This window comes from Lissotriton vulgaris, chromosome 4_1, assembly GCF_964263255.1.
Source record: "Lissotriton vulgaris chromosome 4_1, aLisVul1.2, whole genome shotgun sequence".
Taxonomy (NCBI): domain Eukaryota; kingdom Metazoa; phylum Chordata; class Amphibia; order Caudata; family Salamandridae; genus Lissotriton; species Lissotriton vulgaris.
The window spans coordinates 2,093,733,050-2,093,745,831 of NC_141691.1; the positions used below are offsets into that span (position 1 = coordinate 2,093,733,050).

Here is a 12,782-nt window from a genome sequence, read left to right on the forward strand (position 1 = left end):
ACCATGCTTTTTCCCCCCCCCTGCCCTTCTCTAAGCATCATGACGTGACCACCCCCCGAAATTATTTGGGCTTCCGTTCACAGCAGCCATCTATCCTTCTCAGCCCAGGCTGAATACTGCTAGATAATTCATTGTATTTTTTCTCTGTCTAGCTACCCAAGTCCCTGGCAATTCACTCCAGACTTTGGCTCCGCGGGCCACAAATTGCTTCATGCTCCACTGTGAGCCTCTCACTAATACGTCCTGCGGTGAGCTCACGCAAATTTCTTGAAAAAGATTACTCTGAATTTCACTTTTCTCACTGCGCCGGCTAAGTGTGGCACTGGTACAATTGATCACTGCTCTCTCGAACTGGATGCTGTGCAATGTAAACTATCCACCAACTCACTTCACAAATCGGGCATTATAGTTGTATGCCTACTACCAAGTATCACTAGAAATTGTGGTTCTTGTCACTCGGCCACACGCATGTGAACCCTTCACTATAAATATCACTTGTGTTTTTGTGAACCTTCACCTCAATATATAGGCTAACGTTGATTAGCAGACCACTTCGTAAATCACGGTTATCAGTAAATCAGTAATCACTACACAACTGTCACTAAATGATTGGATAATAATATGTATTTCCGTTAAAACTAAATGTATTTCTGTTCCCCCTTTCCTTCCTTCCATAGGCAAAAGAGGCTTATATTCAAAGGCAATTATTATTTTGTCCTGATGATGGACCCCATTATTTAGTAGTGGGTCCGAAACGCCTTCGACCTTAAGTACTATATACTTGTGTAATGAATCTCTATGCAATGCTATGTAATGGTACCTACAAAAATCTTTCTGTATGATTGGATTTCTACAGAAACTGCTGCTCTTGCCTTGCAAGCCCTTTCATGTTGTGTCTGTGTCTATGTATTGTTGTGGTTGGGTACAGGCTTGTGCCCCACAACAGTGAAATGTTGAAGGTATTACGCTGTGTTATAACTCCTAATTTAGTATAAACTTTGAAGACCTCTGTCCGGCTGGGCATGTCTTCACCAATATAGAACTGACTGGGTCTATATTTATTTCCTACTAATTTCTGTCTCCTTGCTTGGGACCGTTGTTGTTTTTGTATAATATGCCTCTAACCAGTGAGCCACACCACACCACTCTAGCTCCCAGAGCAAGCGCACCCGTAAGAGTGAAAGTTAGAAAAATATACACACACAACGAGAGACTCCGGGGCCCAGAGCAAACGCACCCGGCCGCGCTACGTCCGCTCAGCAGGACTCGCGGCCAGAAGGAAAACACACACAAACAGCAGAGCAGGATCCCACGTGTCCAGCACAATGAGTCGAAAAACGACCCCAGCCGCAAACAGACGCCACAGAAGTCCGCTAAAGCAGGAGAAGAGGCGTGCAGGCAGAAGAAGGGGGAAACACAAATATAAACATAAAGAAAGACGCTGAATGAAAAACAACAAGCAACAACTTACTAAAACTACTTCCCCCAACTTGATACCCAAGGACATAAGGGGCTGCACAAGCAGGACCCCAACCCCACTCACCTGACCAGCAGGGAACACAGCACTTGAAGAAGTGCAGAAAAAAAGAACAGGTAGATTGGCTGTATCTGTATCCCTTTAAAAGATTGGCTGGAGCCACTGGGGGCCATTTCGGAAGAGGGAGAGGGAGACTAGAGCATTTTTTTATACTTGAAGTTCTGTGTGGAGCCAGAGGCTCATATGTGAATACTGTGGCGAGGAAGACAGGATGAGGAGGTAATGCGGTGTTAGCTTGTGCACAGTGCTTGTGCGATGCGCTTATGCTGCTCCCTTGCAGGTGGCTTGCACATCCCAGGGAGTGACTACGTGGAATGTGCAATGCGGGGAGCGTTCGATCCTCCTTCCCTGGTCCTCTGAGCTGTTATAGCTGGTTGCTCTCTGTTTAACTATGCTTCTGTGTTCAAAGTCCACTGTTGTTGCATTTTGTTGTGCTCTTGCAAGTGGCTGCTGTTTCTGATTATCCCGGTTCGGGTCTCGGCTACACGTGTGAAGTCCAATAATTAAGGACATCCTCATACTTATGTGTTGTGAACTCAGCTTCACAACACATAAGGTTCATGCAACTGTACCCCACATCAACAAAACCACCATGGGAGGCAGATCCTTCTCCTACCTGGCAGCTAAAACCTGGAACTCACTTCCCACTCAACTTCGCCTCACTCAGAACCACCTTACATTCAGAAAACAACTTAAAACCTGGATATTCGACAATTAATTCCCCACCCTTCCTCAAGCGCCTTGAAACCCTCTGGGTATGTAGCGCGCTATATAAATCTCTTGACTTGACTTGACTTGACTTGTGTTGTGCTTTCCATTTGATGACGCTGCATGCGCAGCTACTTATTACTTCTCGTGGTGGGTGTCTTGTGGTCCCGCCGCAGGCAGCTGGGCTGCTTAGGGCGGGGCTGGGCGTCAGGGTCCTTGGCTCTTCTGCCGTGGAATGTGGTGTGCAGGCTTGACTCCTTGCCCTCCCACGGACCCTTCTCCTTTATGGGTGGTTTCTAGAGATTGTGTCCTCTGGTGGTGAGGGCCCCTGCTCTTTCGATGGCACTGTGTGCTCATATCAATGGATAGGCAATGTTAATTTCTTTACCTTGCGGCTGGTGCTGTCGTCCTCAGAGCTGGAGTTCCCGGGTTGTGTTGTTGTGAGGCCGCTGGACATCCTGTTATTATCGTTTGTGCTTCCATCCCTTGATACTTTGTGTTTGGAATTTAATGCACCCTGGGTTGTCTCTCTGTAGCCAGACACTGTGTCCTACTGTGGTGTGGTTTCCGTTGGGGCAAGGGTTTGCATCATGCCAGTGAGGGGAGTGGGTCCAGCCAAACAGCTGGGGTGTTTTTCCTCCCCCTGGTGTACCGGGTTTGAGTCTCGGCACTGTCATCTTCGTGCTGTGCTTTTGGGCAAGTCACTTACACTCCCCGTGGCATTTGTCTATGTTGCTACATTTGCATCCCCGGACATTATGCCGTATGTGCTGTGCGCGTTCCCCGGACGGGGTGTCTTAACGCTTTTTGTTTGCTGTTTTTCTTGTCTTTATGTCATGCAGTTGCTATTCAGTGTCCCATGGTGCTCCCTGGTATTTCAGTGGTGGCTTCATTACTGCGGGTCCCTTTGGTCCTGGGTTTTTGGTCCACGGATTCAGATTACCTCTCTCTCTCTGTGGAGCCGGGTCTGGAGCCACTGTGCACTTCTGCATCCACCGTAGGCATCTGTGTTCGTCCTCTTGGTCACAGGCTCTAATCTGGGCGGGTCCTCTCAGCCTTTCATCCATCTGAGGTCGATAACAGTGAGTTCCATTGAGTTGGGTATCGATATACATCTGTTATTCGGCGACTTGAGGCCTTGGTTTATACTTTCACTTTCCAGATGCACATGTTCTGTTAAACGGGCCCTTGACTCCACAGTGCTCTGTCTCGTTGCTTCGTCTTGAGCGTCTGGTATCATAGGCTCTTGTGGGCGTGGCTTTCGTCATCCCCCATCTTGTGCGGGGTTCCTCCCAACCCCTTTGGGGTTGGGGTTGTGGCCGTGGCACCCCTTCTATCTCGTCTCCCAGCTTCTGCCTTCTGGTGCCTTTGTCACATCCTGCCTCTCTCACAGTGGGCGGCTGGATTGGTTCTCATTCCTTCTCCAGCTCATGGGTCCTTCGCCTGGTGGTTGTTGGTTCCAGGGCCGGTGTTGGGTCTGGGTTGCTGCACTCTATATTTCAGGGTTTCGGGCCCGTCAGGGGTCTCTGCCCTTTCTTGGGTCTCTTGGCTGTGGTCTTCTCTATGCTTCCAGACAGGTTGGAGTGTTGCTGCGGCTCCTGCCTCTTGTGTCCTCTGGGGCCCTTCTGGCACCTTGGTCCTTTGGTGCCTTCTGCCATGCACTACTGCTCTTGTCTGTTCTCAGAGGTCTGCATGGTCATGTTAAATAATTTATACCGCGCACGTACACCGGGACGGTTTCTTGGCGCTCATAACAAACATAGCTATCCAGGGCAGAGGGGTTACTCAAAGGCCGCCTTGAAAAGGCCTGGTTTGTTCCTGTATGAGTGCCCATCTGGTTATTCCTGGTGCTGTCGGCTTCCTGTGCATCCTATCTTTCAGTGGTGTTGGGGTTCTTGCCCTGGGTCAGCTCCTCCATTTTGTATCCTCACCTTTGGGTTACCCTCTGTCACTCAGGTGTTTACTTCGGCATTGGCTTCCCTGGCGGGGTCTATTACATGGTCTTGGGGTGCTTGGTTCTCCAAGGGTTTTAGCTCATGGGTAGGTCTTGTACCTCTGATGGCATCGGCTCTCGCTGGACACTGGTTCAGTTCCTGCCATTGCTGTCGGCTGGTTGTTTCTGGTGGTTGTGGCGTTGACGTGGCTTGGCCTGGCCGCCTACTCCCTTCTCAGGAACTTCAGTCTTTTGGCTCAGGGTTCTTGGTTCCCCGCGATTCGCTGGATGTCCTTGTCTTGAGTGGTGTCGGCTGGTGTATTCTCTGCTCCTGTGTACTTAGCCTTTTCCTGTCAATGTGTGGGATTCTGTCCCGCCTGGTCTTCATGTGACGCCTTTTGGGGGGGGCGCTCACTCTCCTCTTTTTCGGCGAGGTTGGGTCGCGTGCGGTTAGGCTGGCTCCCCTTCTCCTTCAGTTTCTCTTCTGGGTCCTGGAAGGGTGATTCCGGTGACCCTGGTTAGTTCTTTTACATTCCCTCAGGTTGCTTTTCTGCCGTGGTTTCCACCCTGCTTCCTTGCATGGGATATTGGCGCTTGGTGCCTCGCCGGCCTTGGTTGCTCCTCTGTGGTGGTTTTTGCTGTCCCCTTCTCCGCTACGCTTTCCTCTCCTGTTTCGTCTGAAGCTCAGCTGGTTGGGGTTGGGCATTTGGAAGTTGTTGGCGGGGATGTTGTGGCCTCGCGTTCATGTTCACAGTCATTCGTCCACAAATTTTGTGTTCTTTTTCTGGTGTTTCCCTGGTTGTTGTTCCCGGTCAATGGTTGAGGCCTTTTTACTGCCATGGAACTGTAGCTCTTTGGTGCGTCTTGTGTCCCTGGTAGCTCTGGCTCACATTGCACTTGGGTTCAGTTCCTGCCACTGCCTCAAGGTTCTGGAGCTATGGCCCAGTGGCCAGGACTGCTATTCTGGAACTGTGGATACAATGTTTGAGTCCCAGGGCCAGCTTTGCAGTTGGATTGCGTTGCCCTTGCATCATGCTTGGTGGCGCATAGGCAGTGCAAGTCTTACATGTGATTTACTGTGATGTGGCATGTTAATTCTGGAGCTAAGTGAAGCAAGTCACTGCTTTACAGGCTGTACCCTTGGGGTCTACGGCCGTCGCTGTTTTTTTTTTCTTCATAGGGTTTCTTCCTGTTGCCTGTGAGTGGGTTCTGTGCATGTGTTCCTTCGGTGCGGTTTCTGCTCTCCGCTGCCGGTGGTCTGCCATTTTGGCTATCCTGGGGTACTCTCTCGTCTCCCTTGTGTCCTTGGCTTCTTGCCTTCTGTGCAGATTTTTTTCCTGAGACAGCCTGTTGTTGCTTTGGCCTACATGGGCGTTCGTCCTGTACGGTTCTTCTATCTCCTAAAGGTCCTTGACTGCCCCTCTTCGGGTGGGGATACGGCTCTGTTCCCAGGTTTGCCATGGGCTCTGGTGATCTGCCTTGTCATACAACCTCCCTTCGCATGGTGGTTTTTTCTTGTCTCCCTTGGGTTTGCCCGGCAGTGCCGACGTCCTGCAAGAGCCTCTGTTCCCGTTGGGTTTAGTCCGCTTATCTGCCCGGCTAGCTCTGTCGGTTGAGCATGAGCCTCTTAATCTCACGGTCGGCATGTAACTCTTAATCTCATGGTTCTGGGTTCAGGGCCGATGTTGGGTGAAATTGGCCTTTCTGCTTTCGGGGGTCTCTCTTTCCCCACTCGTTCAGAGTCATTTCACTCAGTGTGTGTCTTCCTCCTGGGCTTTTTTCTTGGGACCTCCTTGTTGGTACTTTGTGCTTCGGTGTCTTGGTCCTCACCACGTGCCTTTTTCCCCCGTTTCTTTGCGGATAGGAGTGGGTCTTATGGGAATTTTGACTCCGCCATCCTTGTGGCTGTTCACTGGTTGTGAAATGAAATGAAATGAAATGAAAGAAGTATTTCTAGAGCGCACTGCGGCCAAGCGGCTTCCTGGCGCTAAGGAACACATCCAAGTCAGCCAAGGGGTCCGGGGGAAGTTAGTCGGGAAAAGCCTGAAGAAAGAAGAAAGTTTTTAGAGCTTTGCGAAAGTGTGAAAAGATGGGAATGGAGCGAATGGAGAGGGGGAGAGTGTTCCAAATCTGGGGAGCCCGCACCGAGAAGCGGGTGCCGCCGGTGCGGGATTTGCGGAAGCGGGGGACGTGAAGAAGAGAAAGGGAAGACGAACGAAGAGAGCGACAAGGGGCATGAGAAGAGATTAAAGAATTAATGAAGAGAGGAGCGGAGCGGGCATGCGCCCGAAAAGCCAAGCAGGCAAGTTTGAACTGGGATCTAAAGTGAACGGGGAGCCAGTGGAGGGATTTAAGGGCGGGAGTGATGTGGGAAAACTTAGGAAGACGGAAAACAAGACGGGCAGCCTGGTTCTGGATGGCCTGGAGCCGGCGGATTTCGTAGGCCGGGATGCCTACGTACAGGCCATTACCATAATCCAGGCGGGATGTGATGAGGGCAGAAATGATGGCTTTGAGGGCATCAACAGAAAAAAACCGGGAAATTTTTCGAATAAGACGGAGGGAAAGAAAGCAGGAGGAAACGACGGAACTGATGTGCGCATGCATAGAAAGATCATTGCTGATCTTAATACCCAAGGTCCGGACAGTGGGGACTGGGGAGGGGGGAGGACCGAAGGAAAGGGGCCAATGAGCAGAGGACCAGGGATTAGAGGGGCCACCAGTGAGAACAAGCTCTGTCTTGTCAGGGTTGAGCTTCAAATGATTGAAGCTCATCCATTGGGAGATAAAGACAAGAGTAGAGCTGAACTTGGGGAGAGAGTGAGTAGGAGAAGATAGATCAAAGACGAGCTGGAGGTCATCTGCGTAGTTATACACAGAGACCCCCAGACCGAGAAGAGAAGAAATAAGGGGGCGGATGTAAAGATTAAAAAGAAGAGGGGAAAGGGAGGAACCTTGGGGAACCCCACAAGTGACCGGGAGGGGGGGTGCAGCAAAATCAGAGAGGTGAACTGCCTGTGATCTGCCCTGAAGAAAGGACGCGATCCAGGAGAGGGCAGTGCCCTGAATGCCCGCTGCGCTGACACGGTCGAGAAGAATGGCGTGGTCGACCGTATCAAACGCAGCGGACAGATCCAGCAGGACTAGGGCCTGGGGGAGATTACTGTCGGCCTTCCCCTTCAGTTCATCCAGGACCGCAAGGACCACACTCTCGGTAGAGTGGCCTGGTCGGAAGCCAGCCTGGTGAGAGGCCAGGATGTTATTTTCCTCGATGAAATTGGAGAGACAAGATGTTACGTAGCTCTCAAGAATCTTCCCAAGGTAGGGAAGAAGGGAGATCGGCCTAAAGTTCGATGGGAGGGAGGGGTCCAGGCCAGCTTTCTTCAGGATAGGAAGCACAATGGCAGTTTGAAGAAGAGGGGGACAGAACCCAGAGCCAAGGAAGAGTTAAGAAGGGTTAAAGGAGGGGTGGGGCAGCAGGTGTATAGGGTTCTGAGGATCCGTGCAGGTGCACAATCCGCCGGAGAGCCGGACTTGACCTTTACAAGAAGGTCACGGAAGAGCTCAGGTGAAATGGGTGTAAAATGATCCAGAACAGAGGATAAAGAGAGGACATGATCCGGTAAGTTGAGTTGAGATACAGTCGGAATGTTAGCCTTGATGGTGATTATTTTATTGATAAAATAATCATTCAGAGAATGACAGAGGGACTGAGAAGGAGCGGGGGACAGACTAGCACGGTCGGAGGTGGCGAGACTGCGCACCAGTGAAAATATCTCGCGTGATTTGTTAGCCGCGAGAGCTACACGCTCCGAAAAGTATTTGGATTTGGCCGCTAAGATGGCCAGTTTATAAGTATTTAAGAGGGCCTTGTAAGTGAGGCGGAGGGTGGGGCAATAGTTACGGCGCCAGCGACGCTCAGAACGCCTGAGGTCTAATTTCAGGGATCTGAGGTCGCTGGAAAACCACTTGTGAGCGTCGTGGGGGCGAGCAGATCGGATCTTTTTGAGTGGAGCAGCCCGATCGCAGGCCGAGGAAAGCCAGATGTTAATAGCATCCGCCTGATTCTCCACAGAGAGGTCAGTCAGGGTGGGAGCCGATGAGGACAGAGAGGAAGAGAGATCGTTAAGATCAATCTTGTTCCAACTCCGGGCCCAGATGTTTTTGGGCAAGGGGGCTTTCTCGGATTGGCCTAGGTCGATAGAAAAGGAGATCAAAAAATGATCAGACCAAACGCAGGGGGAGATCGAATTAAGCGAGGGATTGCAACGCAAGGACCAGATCTGGTCCAGGGTATGGCCATGGGTGTGAGTGGGGGCCGAGACATGAGGGAGGAAATTAAGACAACGAAGGGTGGCAGAGAAGTCTTTAGAAGAGGAGTCCTCCCTCGGGTCACCCGGCCAAAAATTGAAGTCCCCGAGTAGGAGTAGCGAGGAGTTATTTACAGCCAAAGTGGCCAGGAGGTCCTGCAGGGTAGACACAAATGATGGCATGTTTTGCGGGGGGCGATACAGAAGGATCACCGTGAGGGGAACAGGAAGCTTAAGCGAGCGGGCCACCAGGAAGTCGACACCAGGGATGCTAGGATGCGGGAGGAGCTGGAATTGCAAGGAGCGGCGGACTATCATAGCCACTCCACCACCAGTTTTGCCATCAGGGCGGTCAACGCGGAGAGCATAATAGGTGCTAGGGAGAATAGCCAGAAGGTCAGGGAGGGAATCCGAGGAGAGCCAGGTCTCAGTAAGAAAAAGGAAGTCCGGGGAGTCAGTGACCAAAAGGTTAAAGAGAGCGGTTTGATTTTTTATAGCAGAGCGAGTGTTGAGAAGAAAAGCAGAGGCAGCGGGGAAACCAGGGGAAGCGCGAACAAGGGGAGGCGAGGAAGAGATTAAGGGAGGGGAAATGGGCAAAACTGGGCTAGTGGGGGAGGGGACATGAATACCGTGCAAAGATAAATGTTTGACTGTGGAAGGAGAGAGAGGGGTTGTAGCGGAAAAGGAGGAAAGTTGGGCAGAAGAATACATCAGAGGAGGGGCAGAGTCTGTGGCCCCTGGTCCCGGCCCGTCGCGGACCAGGGACCAGGGGTTGTGCTTGTCTGCATCGTTTTTTCCTTGGCATCCTGGATGTCTGTTACTTTGTTCATCCAGCGCTTGGGTATACACTCCTTGGTGACTGTGACGAGGAAGACGGACGACGATGGTAATGACTTGGTTACTTACCGGTAATGTTCATTACTCCGAGTCATAGTCTTCCTTGTCACAGTCATGTTCCCTCCCGCCCGCCCTTGGTGGTGGGGGAGACGAACACATTTATTGTCTTTTCTTTAGTTTCTGCTTTTGTATGTTAAGATATTTCCTGTGTTGGTCCCACCCTTATAGGCCGGGTGACCGGTACTTCCTGTCAGGAAGCCACATTGGCTGAGGACCTTTTAATTTATGGGTAAATGCTGAGTCTGGATCACGGGGTGCTTCTTGGTGACTGTGACTTGGAAGACTATGACTCGGAGTAATGAACATTACCAGTAAGTAACCGAGTCATTACTGCCGGCAGTACAAGGAAATGCTCCACTTGGCCTCAGTCTGAGTCCACTCCCTATACTATGCTCCATTGCACAGCACAGCACCACTCTATGCCTCTATACCCTACACAACTTTACTCTACACCACTGCGCTCTATATCACATAATTACTATACACATAATTCCACTGCAGATTATGCCGCATATTTACACTACACAAATTCACTCCACAACACACAATTCCATGGCACACTATTACAGAACAATTCCAATCTAACCAACATAATGTCACTCAAACCACATACATCCACTCCATAAGACAAGAGTCAAAGATATATCCATTTACAATGCCAGCAGCTCTAAATGAAAAAATGCGAGACCTATTGCCTTTCTAATGCTTGTTTTTCAAGGCACGGGGATGCTAGGTAATTGGCCCAGACTCACAGGATGTTGAGGACGCAAAACTTGAACCAGGTTCTCTTGTTCTTACTGTAGGCAGCTGTGGCCCTAACAAGTCAATCCAAAGCACGCTGTTAAAATACATTTTAATACACTTACATCGCGTGCCTGGTTTGCACCTTTATGGATGTACAAATATGTAGGCGTGTATATAAAGCTACAATGCGATTAATGTGTGTGTTCAGTAAATGAACACACAGGAAGTGTCTGCCGGCCACGTCCATGCATCTGCAACTCATTTCCTAGAGAGCATCAGAATAACAGACATTAGCCGGGGTATGCTGCGCCGACATTCTCCTCGCTGTAGGCTATACAAAGTCACAGCCGCTCTCTGGGCCAGATTCACAGAACTAACTTAAGACTAAATCCTAAACTTACTACCATTTTGGTATTCACAGAAGGCACTTACTCATTTTGGTATTCACAGAAGGCACTTACTCATTTCGGTATTCACAGAAGTTAGGACTCCTAAATGGCTTCTTTGAATACCAAAAGTCTTAAAGTTAGGATTTTTCTCAGTTTAGGAGTAGTAAAGTTAGGACGCCTAACTTTAGGATTCATAAGACTTTTGGTATTCAAAGAAGCCATTTAGGAGTCCTAACTTCTGTGAATACCGAAATGAGTAAGCGCCTTCTGTGAATACCAAAATGAGTAAGTGCCTTCTGTGAATACCAAAATGGTAGTAAGTTTAGGATTTTGTCTTAAGTTAGTTCTGTGAATCGGGCCCTCTGCCCCCACCCCGCATGGCCCGGTCCCCCAAGCACCTCAACAGCAGGCGATGGAGTGCGTCTCTGCTGCCACAACCCGCAGTGTGTGCGCCACGGCACTCCATGCCACGTGCAGGCAGCGGGGTGCAGCGCCTAGAAGCCGAGCCTCCTGCGCTCTCCTGTTCTGAAACATGATGTCCTGGTGTCAAACCGCTGGGCGGATTGAACCAGCACATTCCTGCCGTGTGGGGCGATCCCGCCGAGCAGCAGGTCCCGCAAATCCCAAAACTGCCGAAGTTCAGCAGTGATGATTCACTACATAAACCATATCCCGTGTGTCTGTCCAGCAGAGCGTAAGACGCCACATATGACATCACTCCTGGTACCTTCAATGTCATTACACATTACATCATTCCTGCCGCTGTCACTGGTATACAATATTGACATGAAACAGAGCTTAATTTGAGCCGGTGATTCCCGTGAGGGCCACCCGCACGCATTTTTCTTCAACCAACTTTACTTTCGAGTAAGAGACGGAAAAACACAAAAAAGGGGAAGAGAGACGGAAAACTATGATAAATGGGTGAACCAAGGGTGAAAAGTACCTGCACAAGAGTTGGAGAGTGGCGGTTAAAGAGACATATTGGTGGAATAAAGAGTAGGCAGACTTCGTGTTTGGCACCACAAACTTTGACAGCACCAGCCATTTTTTTTTAACATTAGCACAAGTTCCGTTACTCAAGGACACATTCGTATTTTTGGTACGCAGGGGAGAGTAAGAGATTTGCCCAGAATCACAGGATGTGGATCCCGAAATTCAAACCTCGTTTTCCCACCTCCAAAGTGTGCAGTCTAGCCCTGACCACATCCTCTCTCCTATTGGGCAACTGAACAAACTTTGCGCTTGACACATTGTTTTTTCCAAACGAAGCATTGGCATGAAGTCAGAGGGTTTCCTACCTTGGGGTCCGCGGCGGCCTCTGTTCGAGGCTCGAGAGCGCTGCGCTCCGCTAGGAGGCTGCACACCGGGCAGGGGGGCTTCAGGTCCGCCGTCCGGGCGCCTTGCAGCAGCTTCAGGTGATCCTGGCACAGAGGCGGCCTCCTGGGTGTCTCTGGCCGCAGAAAGAGCTGCCTCACCAGCTCTACCATCCTCTGCAGCTTCATGTTGGGTCTGGGGTCACTCAGGGCACAGATCGCTTTGCACTCCGGGCAGCAGGCGAGGGGTCCCTCTCTCTTCCGCTGCTCAGTGATGCAGGAGCAGCAGAAGTTGTGTCCACACTCCGTGATCACCGGATCTTTGTAAAACCCCCGGCAGAGGGAGCAGGTGGCCTCATCCCTCAGAAGCTGCAGAGACGCCATGTTACCAGCAGGAACACAGGAGGGTAGGGAGAGATCACTGAGCCCAAGACGGAAGTGAGCGCTCACTTTCTTGTAACACTCCTCAGACTCTGAGTGTGAACTCTGCTCTCGCTAGAGTTGGCCCTGCTACATTCCAGCCTCTGCACGTGCAGGGTCCCGCCCTCCACACGTGCACAGAACCTCTGAAAGCTGCTCACTGAGAGCAGTAAACCTTTTGGGGCGCATTAAACACTGCTCAGCATCCGATTCTATCACAGTGGTTCACAACATCTCCCTGTGCTTAGATGCACCAGTTCATTTCACACAATAACTTCTTCGAAGATTCTCTTTCACGCTACAGACTGACTCCTTTTGACTACGTGTATATTGATGCATAATTAAATAGTGTGAGCATCACCCGAGGGTGCCAGTGCTTTACAACTTTAATGACATGGAAGTTACAGATAAAAGATAAGAATAAAATATGGTAGATCATTAAAAAAGAAACCAGAATGTGCAAGGGGTATATACAGCAGTGAAAAGGTTGAGGCACTGTAGCTGTCTGTACCAAGAGATGACTCAGAC

The 12,782-nt window shown here is 50.4% G+C and overlaps 1 protein-coding gene across 1 annotated transcript in view; it reads right to left on the minus strand.

Annotated features, from left to right (window-relative positions):
- LOC147725111 (GTPase IMAP family member 6-like) overlaps positions 1-12,218 on the minus strand; it is an 88,612-nt gene extending 76,394 nt beyond the window's left edge. The window contains exon 1 of the mRNA XM_086966541.1: positions 11,820-12,218. Coding sequence (XP_086822667.1) covers positions 11,820-12,218 — 399 coding nt within the window. The remainder of the gene's footprint in view (positions 1-11,819) is intronic.
- Between the last annotated feature and the right edge of the window lie 564 nt (positions 12,219-12,782).